The sequence below is a fragment of the Pseudopipra pipra genome, chromosome 6 (assembly GCF_036250125.1).
Source record: "Pseudopipra pipra isolate bDixPip1 chromosome 6, bDixPip1.hap1, whole genome shotgun sequence".
Lineage (NCBI taxonomy): Eukaryota > Metazoa > Chordata > Aves > Passeriformes > Pipridae > Pseudopipra > Pseudopipra pipra.
In genome coordinates this window covers 4,639,275-4,659,861 of record NC_087554.1, presented here as the reverse complement: position 1 = coordinate 4,659,861, position 20,587 = coordinate 4,639,275, and the positions used below count along the sequence as shown (strand labels likewise).

The window sequence follows — 20,587 nt, the reverse complement described above, 5'->3', positions numbered from 1 at the left end:
GTGAACAGTGTGAAATACAGTGTGAAATATTACACTCATTACAAAGCTGTCCCTTTCTGCTTCAAAGCCTATCCCTTTATCAAGCCTCATCTATAATTTGACAACAAACCCTCAGTGTTAGGATACTATTTCCTTTTAAAGAGATTGCATATTACCAGATCAACTTTCACAAAAAGTTCTGACACTTGTTATTAAAATCAGATTATTCAGAAGATATTAAAAGAAATTTCTTCGGTGAAGCTTCAGTTCTTAAAAGTAAATTGTCAAACCATTGTGTATTGAATGGGAAACATAACATCAACTTCATTTTGATAAATAACCTGCTTTGGATGAAAACTGGTACATTTAGCTGTTAAAAAGCAATGTAAATATAAATTCAGCATAATAGAAAGAGGAGTTTCAAGTAAGGGAGTCAATGTAGTGCAATAAATCTGTTCAAAAGGGAGAATACTAACAATTACTGAAAAGGCCAACTTAAAAAGGGTCTTTGAACTGATCTAAAAAGAGAGATATTATCCTTGCAATCACTAAGCTCATACTAACACTTAGATTTTTATTCATACAAAGTTTTTTTTAAATACAAATGCTTGTTTCATATGATTGGCAATGTAACCAAATTGCATTTGTATTTGGAAGGCTTTCCCCATCCAGACTCAATTATTCCATGCAAGTTGTTCCTTTCCCCAAATGAGAGTTACATTGAACCTAATTCTTTCCAATAATGCAGTGATTAAGATACACAATGGCACACAAAAATCCACATATTCAGAAGTTACAAATCCAATCTTGTGCCATTAGTCTTAACCTTGTGGTCTACTGGCAGCTTAATTACATAAAGGAAATTATTGGGTGCATAGAGAGGTTTGTGATGGAAGTGCTCAGCATAAGGACCTACTTTACACACTGACTTTCATGTGGGTTTTCTTTTTCCCTCTCCTCCCTTTTTTTTGTTTGGTTGGTTTGGTTTTCAGGGTTTTTTTGGTGGGGGGGTTGTTTGCTGGGTTTTTTGGTCCATCTCTGCATTTACTTTGGGAAACAGAGGAATGTTCTTCAGGAAGCATTCCTGACTATTTTTATCAATCTTATTTTGCCTTTTATATATATATATATATGTATAGCTCCAGCATTTATTTCATTTTCTTTCATCTCTTTTTCCTGTGTTCTCACCATTGTAAATGGAAGAAATAAGAGAGCCATGGGAGTCTGCACACATCTATTTCTCCACTCATCTTCCCTCTATTTTTGACCTGGTTTCCATTTGAAATCCCACATGGCATTTGACACAATCTTGGAGAGCTCTTGAGGCTCATGTTGAAAAATGATTTAAAAAAATCACATTAACTTTTCAGGAATAGCAGAATTTTCTGTGAGACTCTTCAAACAATTTTTCTTCTGTAGCACCCCTTGTTGGGCTGCCTCCCTTACCTCAATAGCCACTGGTTTTCTAGTATCCTAATATTGCTATTGCCCTCCAATCCCTCCTGTTTTGTTACACAGAGACCTACACATATATATATATAATGATTGAAATACACTGATCACAGAACTCCCAGTAGGCACAGCCTCTTAAAAAAGGCACAATTACAGAAAGTTCAGGGAGACAGATTTTAGTGCAGCCTGAGAAGGCACTTAAGATAATACTGATCAAACTGCAGTAGAAATAAAACCCACCCGAGTCCATGGTATTTTCTTACATTTAATTTAAACCTCCATTCAAGTTTTATATCTCCTCCTCAGAGTTTTTCCTTTCTAATAGTTCAGACCAGCTCTCAGTTTCTAAGGAGGGAGTGGCTTTAGGAGAGAAATGTGGCACAGATGTGGTACAGTTAAGGAGGCTCAGCTACACTCAGTTGCTGCAGCCAAAATGATGTTAAAAACAAGATACATCTCTTTAAAGAAGGGGTGATAACTCCAGAACAACTAAAACAAAAGGATTCAAACCCATCAGATCACAAGACCAGGATACAGTTTTCCAAATCCCATTTACAGTATAGCAGATCTTTAACAAGACAAAATATTTTTCCTGTTTATGATCCAGTTCAAACAGGATTCAAACTACGAGAAGGTCAGACAGCATGATCACATAAACCTCTTCCAGTTTTATGATCTATGACCTATAAAACTGGATCTGAGATGACTGAACAAATTTCAGGTCACATATAAACTCAAAAGTGCTATTTTCTTTTTACATCCCCTCAGCCTAATTCAACTCCTTGACTTATTCTAATACCTGCCCTTGTCCCCCAAAGATATCCTGGTGTAGGATCAGACACCTTGTCTGGAAAGCTGATTTGGAAAGTGAATTCCTGAGGGATGGGTCACCTGCTGACCATTTCCAGCAACTCCAAAGGGAGCTACAGGGCTTAGAAGGATCCAGCTACCAGGCTGAACAACACTGGGAATTTCACTCACAGGGACTAACTGGAAATCATTATGGTAAGTTGCAGTGAAATACTAGTTCAGGATTTCAGCATGTGAGAGTTTTGCTGTCTGCTCCCAACCTGACCCTTGATCTGCATATTTAGCCCAATAGCATGGATTTCACCAGAATTATGGATTTCACCAGAATTTTTGAGGATTGTACAACCCACTCAAATACTTAATTTCTCACTTTACAAAACATAAATCTCACTCTTTGATATACAAAAATACATTTCGTTTTTGTCCCCAATCAGAGCAACTACCCCTGGCATCCTCAAATAATTTTTTTTACTTGATTGTGTTTTATAGACATATTTCTTTTTTTAATTCAGTGACTAGCACTAGATCTGTATACGGCCTCTGATTTTACTCACCTGCCCAGCACCTCAGAGGTGTCAAGCCAGTGAAAGTTATCAAAAAAACCCCAAGAGCAAAAAAGCCACTACCAGAGGCAGATCATGCCTTATAGCAGGCACATCCTCTAAGGGCTTGGGAAAGGTTTCTGACCCAACTCCATGGTGAAACAGCTCTGATGACAGGAATGTTACCAAAAAAAGGACAATTCCCAGCTGCTGGATACAATGGTCCCAGCCTAGAAGGTGTGGAGAAGCATTTCTCCTGATGAGGAGCCAGTGGACTAGGAGAAACCTAGAAAGCAGATTTGGGGAAGGCAGGAGTTGGGAGCTCTGGAAACACTTCCAACCATTTGGGTCTGAACATAAAGACTGGGACAAGTCTCAAACATGCAGCAAGTCTGCCCCTTTCTTTCCACTCTTCCCCTGTCACCCTCCCAAACACCTCAGACAACTTCAGGGGAGCCCTGTGTGACCTGCACCCTGGAGTTTTTTGCCTGAGACCAAAACTAGCTCAAGGGCACTGAGAGCAGCCTGGGATTCCTCTGGTAGGTTATTTTTGGCTCATTACAAGGTTCTTCTGGTTCAGGTTGCAAAATAAACTCTTAACAGGAATAGCTGTGGCAATCGTTGCCTACTTGGCATGTGGCAAGGACATGCTACAGACTGGTTTACAAAACCAGTCCAAATCTTTCTGAAATGGGCTGTATTTATATCAGCACTTACACATGGCATCAGTTCTCTCCTTACTTCCCTGCTCAAAATTTCAAGTAAACCTAAGAAATCAGACAATGACCACACCACTACATAAGTTGCACTAGTCCCATGTTATATACACAGAATACATCAAATTCAAAGGCCAAGAACAGTCAGCTTATGAAAATAAAGTTTAAACTTTGAAACAAAACTAGTTACTACACTGTTTTGCCCTAATACACACAGAGAAATAAATAACTTGTGATCAAAGGGAAAAAAGAAAACTACTGTAAGTTTTTCAAGCTCTGTCCTACATTTCAGTATGTAATTACATTAACACACAATTCCCAGTTTTCCAATTTGTTTGTTACCACATAGCAAGACTGAGCACAGGAAATTCTATTTCTTGCAACCCTTCAGAGAAAAACAGATAAATAATAGCAACAAATTTATTTCATACCAATAAGTACCTGTTTCCTTAGATGTCATTAATGTAAAGGGGTATTTTTCTATGGACATGAGAAATAATTATTAATTTAGCAGAGATATTTTAAAGAAACTGCAAAAGGAACATAAAAATATGACACTCTACCAGACAACATGCATTTAAAATGTGAGAAATGAAGATCTCAGTGTTTTTGCCATCCTGATTACACTAAAGTCATGCTTTTTTTCCACCTTAAATACTTTCTAGCACATGAAACAGGTTAATGTTAGTCACAAATGACAAATATAATATGTTTCTATCCCTTTTGCTTCTATTAAGTAACGTGATAAAAATAGAACAAGTCGTTTCACGCCGCTGACGGTTTTGTAGATTTTTTTCTTTGATTTACTGCCTTTTCTTGTTTCTGCTCTTATCTGTCTCAAAATTATTTCCCTCAACCTGGGAAGAATTCTGCAGGCATTTGATTGATGAAAATCAAAATTACTAAACAGTTCCCCAACCCAAAATAAATAAGTAAACAAATAGAATATTCATTGGGCTGGCCAGCATTTAATAGCAACACTCACAGCTGAAAAACCAAGATTGCTGACCTCAATCACTCTGATCTAATTAAAGAAAACGAGTTAGAAGAGCAGTTCTATCACAAACCAACTCATATCCTTGTGTTTTGAAATACCTGTTCTGCTTATTCTATGACAAAATACATGTTTCCTAAGATGTCTACAGTCACAATGCCAATTAAAAAATATATTTTACTCATAGCTGAAAAATATTTTATTTAAGAGCGATTTCCCTATGTGGAATATATATACAGCCTACCATATCAGCAGATTTTCAATATTATAAATATTAAAAAATCCATGTGAAAGCACAGACAAACCATCACATACACATATCTCTGCATAATTATAGAGGAATACAGGAACTCTGACTTGAAGCCTAGCAACAGTATCCAAGTATTAGTTACTCTGCTAATCAACTACCAAAAACTCACACACAAGCTCAATGTGTTTCATTTTTCTAAAGCAAACAAAAAATAAAACAAAAGAATCCTATAGCTTTTAGCTCCAGAGCTGATGAAGGACAAGATGCACAATATAAAACAAACCTTGTTCACTTGAAGAAGAACAACCCATGTCATTTAATCCATGTGAAAATTCATCTCATCACAAAGGACCAAGGCAAAAGAGAGCTTTAAAAATAGGTTATCCAAGCCAAAGGATTATCAGCTTGCAACATACTTAATATCTGCCTATCTGTATCTAATGAAAGCTTCAATATTCTTACATATATGATTGGGTTTTGTACCTCCATCCTATAGAAGCCATAGTAAATTCTGTATAGCAAATGCTTCCTAAATCTGCTGTGCTCATTTACTCACAGACAGCTGCAGGCTGGATGAAAACAATCAGGGATTAACTTTTCTATTCATCACATCTTTTAATCCATTACTTTCTCTTAGTTTGCAATAAATGAACATATAAAGATAAATAAATTATAAGTGTGCTATAGCTAGTTAAAAAAAGTAGTTTAAAAGGGACATTATTATTATTATTACTTTTAATGATGTGTAACTGCTGTACTTTACATCAGTATATGTAATGTATTAGAGCACAAAGGATGATGCAACAATAGTCACTGAGATGCAATAAATTTCTGTGTTCCAAAGACTTCCAAAATAAGTAATAATTAAAATAAGCTACTTTGATGTTGTTATTTTTCCTCAAAAAACTAATTGGGGGGGGATGATGAATTGAAATAATCTGAGAAGCTGTGTTAAGCATTTCATTCTGCTTGTAAAACAAGCTTCTAAGTACCTTATGGTAATAGGGTTGCTTGCTTTATGAAAAATACTATTGTAATTTGTTTCAAATAGGATTACTTTTTTTGTGATATGGCAATTTTCATTCACCTTTCAAACAGCTGCTGAGAAAACAAAAGGGATTCCTTCATAAAGACATGAACACAATTAAATCTGGATCTTGTTTTTAGTTCTTTACTGGTATCCTTTTACCTCCTCCTTTGACTCATTTCTCTTTTATGTTTGTCTTTCACAACTGCATCATCCCTGTTTGAAATAAGACAAACTTTCCTGTTAGTAACAGCAAGGTGGTTTTTATTGTACTAAACCACAGGAATCCCTTGCAAGGCTTTTTTTTTTCCTCAGTTTGTTTCTGAAAATGGTAGCTGAGTGAAAAAAAAATATGGTTATCTGTGCTAAATGCTGTTCATGCCACAGTTCCAACAAACTGGTCACCCAGACTGCCTGGGATGGGAAGATGGACTGGCAACGGAGATGGTGGGAAAAGGAGCATGGTGAGAAAGAAGTGACTTGCTCAGAGAAGGGAGAGGATGTGTGAGAGACTACACAGCTTGAAACTTCCTGAGGGAAAGGTCAAAAATTTTTAACAAGTTGGAACAACTACCGGATTTTTATGCTGATACTGTGGCTAAGAGGAAGCAGGTTCTGTAAAGCTCCAGTTTGATGGGAGACACAAGGGCTTACAGCCAAAGAGGAATTTAACTGCTCAGTGCAACCCTGCCTGGACGTTTATGTACTGATCAGACTGACGAGAAGAGTTCATGGGTTCGGGTTCTAGGTTCGGGTTCCCCCCTTCCACAGACTGTCCCTCATTTCATCATGAGCTTCCTCTGTGAAATTATCCCAGAGACAGATTGCTGCACCCACCCAGCATGAGGATGTGAAAGGAATGAGGCTTTCTTCAGACTGAAGTAACAACTGGGAAGGGAGGAGGGAGAGGAGGGAGAACATCTGAACATCTCAGAGAAAATCCACCAGCTCTGACCCCTAAATCAGAAACTTCACTTGAAAATCATCTGTTTTTCTGTTTTGGATACAACCCTTAATTCATTTTGCTTCTACAAAAGGGAAGCAGGCAGCCTTCATCTCTCTGACTAAACATGTTTTCTCACATTGGCCCTAAGTAGATGCTTTTATCTGGTGAGATCTGAGTGAAATAACCAAACACACCTTAGAAAAACATCCCTCTCTTACAGTCAGATGTCACATTACTCCATAGGTCATTATTTTTATCTTTTTTGGCTCTAAAAGAAATATTTTTCCATTTTTTTCTTTTTACAGAACTGTGAATTCTTATGATTATTGCAAAGAAACTTATTTTATATATGCCTAATTTTTCAGAATTTGAACACATCTGTCCAATATAAGTTAATTCAGTTTATAATTAAATTAAAAGAACAATCTCTGTGGGATTTGATCTGCAGAACAAAGATTTAGTGGCTCTGCTGTAAATTAGGATTTTCTACTGCTAGAGGATACCCTGGTCGTTCTCCACCTGAATTGCTTCTCCATCATCTTCAACAAGAGGGACAGCCTTAGCACCACAGTTTGGCAGAGATTCAGGCAAAAGGGGGGAAAAAAACCAAAAAAAAAACAGCTCCCTTTTAGACATGTAATTCAGCCTCTTCCATAGGCAGTGCCACCCTCCTGCCTCAAGAAGGTTGAGCTGCAACCACTGCTACAACTAGAGCAGCTCGTTCACCCCAAGGCACAGGACCAGGAATCACACTGCTGTCAGATCCCTGGAACTGCAGTTTTGGCAACATTACTGGAAAGCAGCTTTGTGACTGCTGACAAACTGGGAGACACCCACACAATACCTTCTGCAATCAAAGTACCAGCAACTTCCTACAGCAGCAGTTTGGGACCACAAAATTATCTAAGAGTAATGTTAATTAGCACATGTCAAAACAGATGGACACGAGGAGTGTAGCTCCTCAGAGATTTCAAGCAAATATTGTTTCTCATATTTTCAATACTCCAGTTTGAGAAATGTAAAAAATTTTTTCTGTCACCAGATAAAACCTGTTCTTGAAACTATTACGTCAAGTCCAGCCTCCAATCACTACCACCAATAAAACAGTCACACCCTTAAGACAACACATCCAGGTAAGGAGGCAGCTTACTTTTGAAAAAAAATATTATTGCCACTTCTATTACTTTGTTGTGTATTATGCTTGCATTTAAAAAAACATCTATGTCTAAAGCTACTGTGTACAAGGATCACTAAAAGTTAAAAGATTATGTTAGAACTTTTCCAAGAGCAAAGTGGACTTTTGCCCAATGAATCAAGAGCAATGTGGAGTTTTCCGCAAACCCTCATTCCACTGAATGCTATTGGGAATAATCAAGAATATCATTGACAAGCTGACTGTGAAATGATTGAACAGCTCATCATCTACAACCATAAACCTCCACAGACAAGAGACCCCACCCAAAAAACTGCACATATGTCAAAGCATTTCCCACAGTTGTAGCTTATTATTCAATGAGTCTAAAATAATTACAAAATACAAAGTGATTACAGTTATTAAATGAGCCTAAAATAATAACAACAAGGTTTAATTAACTGGTTGGATATCAAAATTCAGCATCTAACCAAAAATGTACTTTCTGAGATGAATCATGAAATGTTTCTCAAGTGACTTGAGTTTGATCTATCCTTATCTCCTTGAGGATACTCCTCAAGCTCTTTGCTATTCCTTCCCCCTCTGCTGCCTCTAAGGAGGTACATTACTCAAATTATATATGTTGGAATACATCCAAAACCATATGGATATAGTGGATAACCAGACAAGTATGATAAGCTAAAGCCACCTTGTTGAAGATGAAATGCTGACATCATTCTGCACATTCATCATCACACCAGCTCTCAGGTTTTCTGCTCAGGATTTGGTTCTTTGATTTACTTTTTTTTTTAACTGGAAGACATTCTAGAAATAGACATTTTGATGACTTCACTTTTTTTTTTTTTTTAAGAGTGGTAAATCTTAAAGGAAAAATGTCCAGCTAACTTAAATTAGGTAGGAGGAAATAATTTAATATTTAATCTTAAAGACAAATCTACTGATTTAAATAGTTTTGTTCAATCCACCACCATCTTGCAAAGAAATGCAGGTCAATCATGGAAGTACCAATATTTCTACTTTTCAGTGAAGGCATCAGGAAAAGTGAAGGCATCAGGAAAATTTGGAGACCATCAAGAACTAACAGGGCACAAATTAAGGGAACATTTGAGTCTAAACAACTATTTCCTTTCATTTAAACATCTTCACAGAGTCATAAAAGCATTAGCCATATGCAAATATAAACAACAATAAACCTACTAGAAACAACTGATTTGGTTTTAGTTAATTTTTTACAGATTATTAATAAATCCAGAAGGATGAAGAATTCTTACATGGAAAGAAACTATCCCACTATCCCAGGGAAAAAACCTTTCAAACTCATTATGAAATTTATGTAGAAATTATGACTTTGATGCAATGTGTCCTCAGTTTTCTGAATGAGCTGAAAGTATCACAGAGCTACAAGAATTCACATTACCACATAAAATTTTTAATTATATTCCTGTAGACCATATGCAACCAGGAAAGGGAATGGAAAGCAGTCCTTAATCCAGAGCAATTTTTAATCTTAAATTTCATGTGAGCTGGCCTAATTCTCCATATAAATTAAATACTATCAAGTTACAGATTTGCATCACAGAGTTAAACTAGAGCAGACTACACAGACCTTCCTCATTCAAAAGAAATGCCTTTTTTTGTTCAACCTTGGATGTTTCTGTGAAGCTTTAATTTACTTGAATGAAAGCATTTTAAATCATTTTTATGAAACTGTATTAGGAATCACTTTTATCAAACTTGGTTTTATTTTAATGGTGAATCTGTCTACATAAAAAATCTTTAAAGAGCCTTAAGGTTTTTCAGTGAGGGGCCTTTAATGCCTGTCTCTACCCTTCAGCCAGCGCCACACACCAAACTCCGTGACAGGAAATGTTTTCATGGATATCAAGAGTTGGATTCTGCCACATATTTATTTAATTGTAGGGAATCATCTTTCTCCATCTTCTTCTGACCAATTATTCCTACCGAAAGCTGATTTTGTACAATGCCAAAAATGCCTGCAAGAGCCTATTTGGCTCGTCCAGGTATGTGGGTGTGTATTTAATATGTTACAAACTGATTTATACTTAAAAAGCATCTACCATTCTTACGCATTACCTACCAAATTTTCATTTTCAGAGCATATTTTGAAAACATTTCAGCTTTTTCCCCCATCTTCATTTTTTTTAGAAGAGTTACCTCCCTGAAATGATACTTGTCATCAGCCCTGTAGTCAAATCTCACATAGAACCAGATTTAACATCTTTGCAAAATCCTGGCTTAAACATGTGGAGCTTATTTGCAGTGTCTGTTAACAGTTTGCTTACCAATATCAGCTTCCCTGTGATTCTTGATATATTCAGCAAGCTCAAAATTTCCAGCTATTATAGCCACCTAAAGGATTGCAAAATAGGTACAATTAATATATTGCCATCACTTGTTAAGAAGGAAAATAAACATGTTATAGTATCGGAAAAAAACATCATGCAAATATATTTTCATTTCACAAAGTGGAGTAACTCTGTATTGCTTCTATTCTGCAACAAAATTGAGAAATTATATCTTAATCTATTTGTAAGAGCACTACCAGTCCCCCAGCTCCCCATTTCCTAGGATTGCTGTGATGGTGGGAGGCTCAGGAGGCTGCTGGAAGAGCTGCTGCTTTTCATGTTGTGGTAGTCAAACCCAGCAGTGAACATTAAACACAGCATCCCCAAAACTCTGTGAGCTGTATGGATGTATGGGGAATGCTACAGGAGCAGGCTTGGAGAGACACACTGAAGATATTATTTCCCTTTAACTGCTCCTTCCTCACCACTTACCTGAACAATAAAAACAGGAGCTAAAATGCAAAGCACATGAGACAACTAGGGAAGAAGGACCAAGAACTACAAGTACTCAGGTATCAGTAAGACACAAAAAAAAAGACTGAGAGAAACTGGTTTAAATCAAAACAAATTAAGTTCTAAAATCACAATTTTCTTTTTCATTTATTTCCTGGTTGTTGAACACAGATGTGTAACTATATATTTGGAATTCCTATCTAAATGCACTTAAAAAGAGAAACATCTCCACTGGGTGATTTGGTTATGCCACTGGTGTCTCCTCACATTTTCTTCTCCTATTTTTAATCTGAATATTGTCTTTTCTGGCCCCATTTTGCAGCTATCAGATGCTGTCTCCCTACTGGGGGGTTTTCCTGGTGTATGTACAAGGCATTTGTTGGGCTGACCTTTCCTGTAGAAGCTTCTGCATCTGCAGGGTGCAGGTAAAAAAAAAGATATTAAAAAAAGCCTACTTTGGGACTTTCCTGGATACAGGGCTATTGTCAGACATGAGAAATTAATGAAAGCTCAAGGAAATTCCTGAGCTGGTACCAAGAAAGATTTTCTGCTGGTTTGTGCCTCTCCACAAATCTCAGGGATAAAGAATCATGCAAAGAAAAACCTAAATGCCAGAATGGTCTTAGAGAGGTTTATGAAGTACAGTTAATGTTATATCTTTTAATGTAACAAGCATTAGATCTTATTTCTGCACTCAGCACAGGAAATTGAATGGACAACTTTATTTACTAGCAATCAAAACAAACTAATGTGGAAATCTTTGAAAAATGGAGATTTTACACACAAGCAACAAGCTACAGGAAGAAAACCTTAACTATTATGTCGATAAGATTTTTCAAAGTTGCTTAAATTATAGGCTCAGAGCAGGCTTAAACCAGGGGTCATGACCATTACATCCACTTCACCTAAAAATCAAAGAATTACACATATAGAAAATATATGCACTTCTGTCATAGGTTTGAAAAGAGATGTTGGATTTTTTTCCCTAGAGTCCCATTTTTTTCCTCCTTCCCACCCCCCATCTGTTTATTCCGGGATGGGGAGAGTCAGGGAGGGGGTGGGTGATAGAGCAGAGCCGCACACTCTGGGCAGCGCAGGAGTGGGGGAAGGGGGAGGTTCCCTGCGAGGGCAGTTGTTGGGGGCACGGCTGGAGAGTCTTTTGGTCAGAGGTTTTTGGTTTGGTTGGCCGACCAGACAGAGTGGGGAGGGGGGGCCTGGTTTTGGTCGCCTCCTTTTCTTTTCCTGAGAGGAAGTTTTTTTTCCCACGGGACACCTCGCAGAGAACAACTGAGAGAAAGAGAGAGAGACTGACCCATTTCAGAGGGGGGAGACCCAGAAAGGAAGTCACAGCCAGCAGAAGTGGCCCCAGTGCAAAGGAAGAAGTATAACGCCGAGTCAATATGCCAAGTTAACGAGGACGGGGAACCAGGGCCTTCACAGCCAGTGGAGGACCCAGAACCTGAGATCATTCCCAAATCCCTGTAATATGACCAGCTCTGCAATATGCGGAATGATGTTACTTGATGCCAAGACAAGCCCATTTTGACCTGGCTGATTGTGGAACCTTATGGGTGAGGGCTTGCCACTTGATAGCAATGAAGCAAGGTATTTGGGATCCCTGGCCCAGGATGTGGGTATCAAGCAAGCATTCGTGAGAGAGTCAAAGCCCCTTTCTCTCTGGGAGCGACTTCTAACAGGTGTGAGAGAGAAGTTTGTTTACAGAGGCTTCCTGCAGCAGCACCATTATGAGATGGCCTGGAAGACCATGGAGGAAGGTATCCAATGCCTGAGAGAAATGGCACTGTTAGAGACACTTTTTGACAACGATGGGCAACCCAGCCACAACCCCGATGACATCAGGTGTATATCACAGATGTGGTGGAGCCTTTCACAGGTACGACTACCAATATACACCACTTTCTTGGCATCATTGCACTTTGAAGGAAACAGAGAGACAGTGGGCTCTGTAATGAATAAACTCAGGATGTACAACAGCATGGTCCACACCCTGTTACGGGCCCGTATTTCCACTATAGAGACAATGGCTGAGAGCCTCAAGGCACTGACTACAGAAGTACAAGATGAACAGAAGAAACTTAGAGAGGAGATGAAGGAAAACAGCTTCCACGTGGCACCAGTGCAAACCAGAGCCTCTGAAGTCAGAGCCAGATGTTCCCCAGTTAGAGAGAGTGGACAGACCCCACAAACCAAGATGTGGTATTTCCTAGTCCATCATGGAGAAGACATGAGACAGTGGGACAGAAACCTACCCGTGCCCTAGCAGCCCGAGGACAAGAGCTGAAGGAGAGAGAAAAAGGGAAGCCCATGAGAGTAAGTGCAGTACCGGTATCTCATGGACAAGGATCTGACCTGCTAGAAGGTTCCTCCCAACTGTTTTCACAGGGAAAGAGCTGTGATGGTCCCAGCCAAGACCAGTGTTAGAGGGGCCCTGCCTCTAGCCACGGAGATGCACAGGAGAACTGTGTCTATTGGACTGTGTGGATCCACGTCAGACCCACAAGAATACCAGGCTTTGGTGCTCAGTGCACGTTAATGCCCTCAGGACATGTGGGACCAGAGACTATTTCCATTTCTGGGGTGACAGGAGGGTCTCAGGAGTTGACCGTGTTGGAAGCTGAGGTGAGCTTGACCGGGAAGGACTGGCAGAAACACCCCATTGTGACTGGTCCAGATGTCCCATGTATCCTGGGCACTGACTACCTCAGGAACAGATATTTCAAAGACCCCAAGGGACATAGATGGGTTTTTGGAATAGCTGCTGTGGAGACAGAGGTGGTTAAGCAGTTGAATTCGTTACCGGGCCTCTCAGAGAACCCTTCTACTGTGGGATTGTTGAAGGTTGAGGAACAGCGAGTGCCAACTGCCACCACAATAGTGCATCGTCGGCAGTACCAAATGAACTGAGATTCTGTGATCCCCAACCATAAGATGATCTGTGAGCTGGAGAGCCAAGGGATGGTCAGCAAGACTCACCCTTCAACAGCCCCATATGGCCTGTGTGTAACTCTGATGGAGAATAGAGGTTGACTGTGGACTATTGTGGCCTGAATGAAGCCACCCTGCTGCTGAGTGCCACCGTGCCAGACATGTTGGAGCTCCAGTAGGAGCTGGAGTTCAAGGCAGCAAGGTGGTACGCCACTATTGACATTGCAAATTAGCAGCAGAGTGTAGGCCACAGTTTGCTTTCACCTGGAGGGGTTGCAGTACACCTGGAACCAACTGCCCCAGGGGTGGAAACACAGGCCCACCATCGGCCATGGACTGATCCAGGCTGCACTAGAGAAGAGTGGAGCTCCAGAACACCTGCAGTATGTTGACAACATCATCGTATGGGGGGACAGAGCAGAGGAGGTTTCTGAGAAAGGAAAGAAAATCATCCAGATTCTCCTGGGAGCTGGTTTTGCCATCAAAAAGAGTAAGGTCAAAGGGCCTGTCTGAGAGATCCAGTTCCTGGCGGTGAAGTGGCAAGATGGATGTCATCAGATCCTGACAGAAGTCATTGATAAGATCACAGCAATGGCCCCACCGACCAGCAAGAAGGAAACACAAGCTTCTCTGGGGGCCATACGTTTCTGGAAGATGCACATCCCTGAGTACAGCCAAATCTGGTAACCTGCAAGAAGAATGATTTCCATTGGGACCCTGAACAGCAGCAAGCATTTGAACAGAACAAGCAGGAGATTGCCCACGCTGTAGCCCTTGGGCCAGTCAGGACAGGACCAGATGTGAAGAATGTACTCTAGTCTGCAGCTGGGGATAATGGTCCTTCCTGGAGCCTCTGGCAAAAGGTGCCTGGTGAGACCCAAGGCCGTCCACTTGGATTCTGGAGCCAAAGCTACAGAGGATCTGAAGCCAACTACACCCCAACAGAGAAGGAGATCCTAGCAGCTTATGAAGGAGTACAAGCTGCCTCAGAGGTGACCAGCACAGAACAGCTCCTCCTGGCACCTCGATTACTGGTGCTGAGCTGGACGTTCAGGGGAAAAGTGCCCTCTACACATCATGCCACTACATGATGCTACATGGAGTAAGTGGATTGCTCTGATCACGCAGCGTGCCCGTATTGGAAATCTCAATTACCCTGGGATCCTAGAAGTCATCACAAACTGGCCAGAAGGTGAGAATTTTGGTCTAGCAGATGAAGAAGAAGGAGAGCAGGTGGTACGGGCTGAGGAAGCCCCACCATAAAATCAACTACCAGAAGAAGAAACACACTATGCCCTTCATACTGATGGTTCCTGTCGCACTGTAGGGATGAAAACGTAAATGGAAAGCAGCTGTATGGAGCCCCACATGACAAGCTGCAGAAGCTACTGAAGGGGAAGGAGAATCGAGCCAATTCACAGAGCTCAAAGCTGTCCAGTTGGCATTGGACATTGCTGAACAAGACAAGTGGCCAAAGCTTTACCTCTACCCTGGCTCGTGGATGGTGGCCAATGCTCTGTGGGGGTGGTTGGATAGACGGAAGAAGGCCAATTGGAAACGCAGGGGCAAACCCATCTGGGCCACTGATACGTGGCAAGACATTGCTACCACATAGAGAAGCTGATAGTGAGAGTCCACCTCATTGATGCCCACGTGCCCAAAAATCGAGCCAATGAGGAGCATCGCAACAATGAACAGGTAGACCGAGCTGCACAAATCAAGGTGTCACAGGTGGGTCTGGACTGGCAGCACAAAGGAGAGTTGTTCCTAGCACAGTGGGCCCATGATGCCTCAGACCATCAGGCCAGAGAGGCCACTTATAGGTGGGCATGAGACCAAGGGGTGGACTTAACCATGGACACTATTTCCCAGATTATCCATGATTGTGAGACATGTGCTGCCATTAAACAGGCTAAGAGACTGAAGCCCCTGTGGTATGGTGGACATTGGAGTAAGTATAGATATGGGGAGGCCTGGCAGGTTGATTACATCACACTGTCACGAACCCGCCAAGGTAAGCGCTATGTGCTCACCATGGTGGAAGCCACCACTGGATGGCTGGAGACGCATCCAGTGACCCACGCCACTGCCAGAAATACCATCCTGGGCCTTGAAAAGCAAGTCCTGCGGTGACATGGCATCCTAGAGCGATTTGAGTCAGATAATGGGACCCATTATCTGACCCAGCTTAGTTACCACCTGGGTGAAGGAGCATGGCATTGAGTGGGTGTATCACATCCAATACCATGCAGCAGCCGTGGGGAAGGTTGAACAGTGTAATGGACTGTTGAAAACCACCCTGAAGGTGTTGAGTGGAGGGACTTTCAAGCACTGGGATCAGCACCTAGCAAAGGCTACATGGTTAGTCAACAGCAGAGCCTCCGTCAATTGAGCCGGCCCTGCCCAATCAGAGTCCCTTCACACCGCAGATGGAGACAAAGTCCCAGTAATTCACTTGAGAGGTATGTAGGTAAAACAGTTTGGATTAATCCTGCCTCAAGCAAAGGCAAACCCATTTGTGGCATTGGTTTCGCTCAAGGATAAGGTAGCACGTAGTGAGTAATGCAGGAAGATGGAGAAACACGGTGTATACCTCAAGGGGACCTCATTTTTGGGTATTCTGCCTTTGGGACTGCCTGTGGGAAAAAGGACTCTTCCATTGCTGGCTGTGAAGCCATCGGCTGCTGGCTGCTGGCTGCTGCGGGCACTCGTGGCTGTGAGCAGCTGATGAACTGCTGGGACAGTCCTGCCTTCCCCTTCCCTTCTCCCCGCCACCCTCACCCCCACCACCCCAGGTGGCCGCAGGTTTCTCCCCCCGCCCTGGGGAATTGTCACTTTGTTTCTTCTGAAAGTTTTTGATTGCACCATTTGTTGTTCATGCAGATTTTGTTAATAAAAAGCTGTTCTTTTCCTTTTCCACACTTCCACCTGAAGTTTCTTAATTTCTAAATTGTAATCTTGTTAAACTAAGACAGTTTCTCATTCAGCACCAGATTATTTACAGTATGTCTCCTTCTGCCTTTAGTGAGTCTCATACTCTCTGCAGGGCTCAGAGGGAACTTTCCTACCACAACTGGAAGAAGTCCCATTGAAACACAGGATTATGGTGATTGTTTGCATGGGAGCACTGCCTTAGAAAAAAAGAATTCACTGAACTACTTCTAAATCAAACTGCATGGGATTACCATGAATCCTTTTTTTCTGCATTCCTGGAAATCCTTGCAGAAGGACCCACATTTAAACAAACGGTTTCGAACACAGTGATGTAATCTCTGATTTTAATTTTGGACTAAGCAAGTAACAATTGGTGTAAAGAGGGACAGACTGATTAAGTTTGGGTTATAAAGTCTACTGGCTAGTTAAAGTACAAGAAAGACTTGTATACAAGTATAATACAGTTTCAGAATAACTTTTTTAGATTACCACATGAAGTTTAAAACAAACAACTGAACACACCATTTATCATGTTCATACCCTGAATCCAGGTCTTCTTCCAATTTCTTTTTAATGTTTTTCAGGTTACATCTTTTTTCTTGGCAATTTGTTTCTTGTTCCATCAAAAATTTCTATCTAATGCAACGGGTAAATATAGTAATTTTGTTTTCATTTCAAGTGTATCTATTTCATGGCAAAAATTCCATTCCACATTTGTCTGTCACCTAGAAATTATACTCAATACACTTACATTTCTGTTCTACAATAATCCTGAGCAGCTATGACCATGGCTTGTGCAGTATAATGATTTTTGTCCTTTAAATAATTAACACACATATAATATCACCATACTTACTAGTAAAAATAATGTAATTATTTTTTCAGTGCAATATTAACAGTAATTAAATACTTCGCTTTGTGCACTTCTCAGTTGTGTTACCTCAAATGTTGATGGATTCCTGGGAGGAAAATGCATTAGAATAAATCAATAACACCGGTTCAGCTTAATCCTGCTACAGCTTTTAGACTGCGTTTCTTCTCAGATATGTCATAAGACTCATGCATATCATGATAACTGCAGAGATCAGATTATTGCCCTGACAAGTTGTGGCTGCACCCCATCCCTGGAAGTTTCCAAAGCCAGGTTGGATGGGGCTTGGATCAACTTGGGCTAGTGGAAGGTGTCCCTGCCCACCGCAGGGGATTGGAACTGGATAGTCTTTAAAGTCCCTTCCAACCCAAACCATTCTGTGATTGTATGATTCTGTGATCAGGGAGGTCAGAGACAGGCAAGTTGGTGCACTGCTACCTCACCTCTGAAAATTACTGTTTTAACCACCGCTAAGCCAACCTTCATTCCAGGAACTACTCCAGGAAGAAACTGCTTCTCAGCATGGTTAACATAACATATTCTGGTCCCCAGTCTCCTCTGTATAGCCCTAAAGTGTAACTCATGATTCTCCCTGACAAACAGCACAAGGAAAGCAAAAGCAGAGCTGTACAAATGCTCTGCCTTTATCTCCACATTCTGCAGCCTGGCTTGGTTCAAGTTCATAAAAGCAACATTTATGTGTAGACCTGAGGTTTTCTCTACATTATAAGCAAACTATAATACCTCTCCTCAACATTACCCCTAATTAGCACATAAAATTCCAACAGGGAATTCAGCAGTGACAGGCAGCTTGTGAGACAGCAGCTATGCTACCCAAATGAAAGAGTTTTTGATATAGAGCAGATTTTAAACCTCAAGTATAAACATGCTCTTCAAGTGATAAACACATTTTATTACTTGTGGGGAAAAAAAAAAAAAAAAAGATATTTCCAGATAGTTAAGAGACAGCTTGACAGGGAATTGTTCCTGTGCTTGCCTCTGAATCAAGCACTGGATTCAGCAAGGAACCATTTTTCCTCAGTTTGATTCACTTCAATTGGCTAAAAACAGTATGTAAAATCTGAGCAGCAAAATGAAGGAAAAATATGTTAAGATCTAAAGAAAGCAAGAAAAAGCTAAAAAGTAGAAATATTCCTTGGCATGACATCAATGTACTTCGCCTGAATTTGATGGGTAAAGTGTGTGGGAGAAAGTGAAGTCAGAGAAAAATCGGAAAGACACAAAATTACATTCATTCAATTTGTACAGCTGCAAACTACAAAGCACAGCAACCACAGCCCCTTTTCCATCCAAATGCATCTTAAACTTATCCAAAGCTATAGTGTGTTCAAATAAAAATATGGGCATGAATGCACTGGGACAAGTGAAAGGCCTTCACAAGATCAAGGGCTTGAACCAAATTAAGGTGGTGTAAATTCTCCCCTTGATCAAGATGAAAATTAAATCAGACACTAACTGAAGTTCTATATTTGCACTAAATTCCTTTGTACTTTAGAAAAAAGTAGTAATGTAGAATCTTGGCAGAAAATACCGGAGTTTGATTCTCTCCATGTTTCAGAATTTACATGGTTTTCAATAGCCATATTTTGCTTTTCAGGATGTTCTGCAGACAAGTGCTAGATTTAAAACTGGGAGGTTATGGCAGGAAAGAAGGTTTTGTTTGAGGTTTCTTTTGATCACAAGACATCTCCTCTTGGCAGTGAAAAAGTAGCACAGGCAGCAAAACTACAGTTAAAGTTTGTTTCCAATTCCAGTAGGAACTGGATTCCAATCATCAAAATGCATCACATGGGTGTTTACGGACATGAAATATCACCATGAAAGGCTGGAGGTAGCACTTTACAACTAGAGGCTATCCACGGACTCTGTTATGCTGAAGCTTCAAAAACTGCAGCTTTTTTAAAATTGCATATACAGCAGTCTTGCCATAATTCAAGTTCTTTCATTCCTGCAGCAAATGTCCTTTCATTTCGTCCTTTCGACACTTATCTTACATCAAAAACCTGCATGTCCTTTGTCACGTTATTCTGCAAACCTAATATAACCTGTTTATGCATCTTACAAAAAAATCAAAAAATCACTCACATGCAATTTCCACTGAAACCTGCTGCTTTTTTTGCCCTGTTTTTAAGGGGTGTCTGTACTTTGCATCAGCTCCAGAATCAGGACTTCACCTGCAGCGTCCCAGCACAGTGTCAATCAAAGCCCAGCAGAAAAGCCTGACTAAGTAGTTCAAGCAAGTGCTTTTAAACCCAAACTAGGATCTTTCTCTGCTGCAGACATTTGATTGGGATCTCTGCCATATCCTCCTGTACAATACAGAGAGCAGAAATTATCTTGCGGTGGTGGGGGTTTTTTATCATCATTAGAGGCAATTTTGCGTGAATGACAGTAACCAAAGTGAATCATTTATCAGCTCCCTCCCAAGTTTAATTGACTCACTAAGGCTGTTAACATGGGCACCTAATTATTATCAAATTACCTTTGATAACATAGACGACTGTCTTCATAGTGTCACTGTGACAAAAAATGATGGAATCACTGAACCAGGTCACAGCTGAGACACACTGAGGGCTGTGAAGCACAAAGCCACGGGGTTAACAACTCACTGGGCAAGGCACAGGAGCTGGATGTCGCTGTCAGGGTGTGTAAAACAGAGCATGACTGCAAACTTTGTGTTCACACAGATATGTGCTCTGCCTTGGCACAAACCAAGCTTGTCACAGCGCCCCAGCGTCTCACTCAATGTCTCACAGACAGATGTTTCCTTCAAACGATGCAACTGGTTGCAGTGCCTCACTCTCTGTCATGCCAGGCAGCGCCAGATGCTTTGCTGCCAATTTAAGGGAAGAAGGGAAGGAGTTTGACACTTGGTGAGTTGCTACGGATGGTAACTAAGGGACAGCTCAGCCGAGTAGAAACTTGAATGAATGAAGCATCTGCAAGGCTGAGACTGAGGGGAGCAGGCAGGACATGGGAGCATCCCAGGATTGCTAGTCCAGCATAGAGCACTGGACAGGGAATGACACCCCCAAAACTGGTGAGGCACCTGAAGAAGGGGTCTCTTTCTCCTGGCATAACATTATTCTCAAACCTGGCTTTCTGATATTCACATTCCCTCTGGATA

At 40.8% G+C, this 20,587-nt stretch overlaps 1 protein-coding gene across 4 annotated transcripts in view; it reads right to left on the bottom strand.

The window, feature by feature from the left end:
- SHANK2 (SH3 and multiple ankyrin repeat domains 2) overlaps nt 1-20,587 on the bottom strand; it is a 335,607-nt gene that overhangs the window by 243,499 nt on the left and 71,521 nt on the right. For all 4 annotated transcript variants that reach the window (XM_064657129.1, XM_064657130.1, XM_064657132.1 and 1 more), the window contains one exon: nt 10,173-10,239. In XM_064657129.1, coding sequence (XP_064513199.1) covers nt 10,173-10,239 — 67 coding nt within the window. The remainder of the gene's footprint in view (nt 1-10,172; nt 10,240-20,587) is intronic.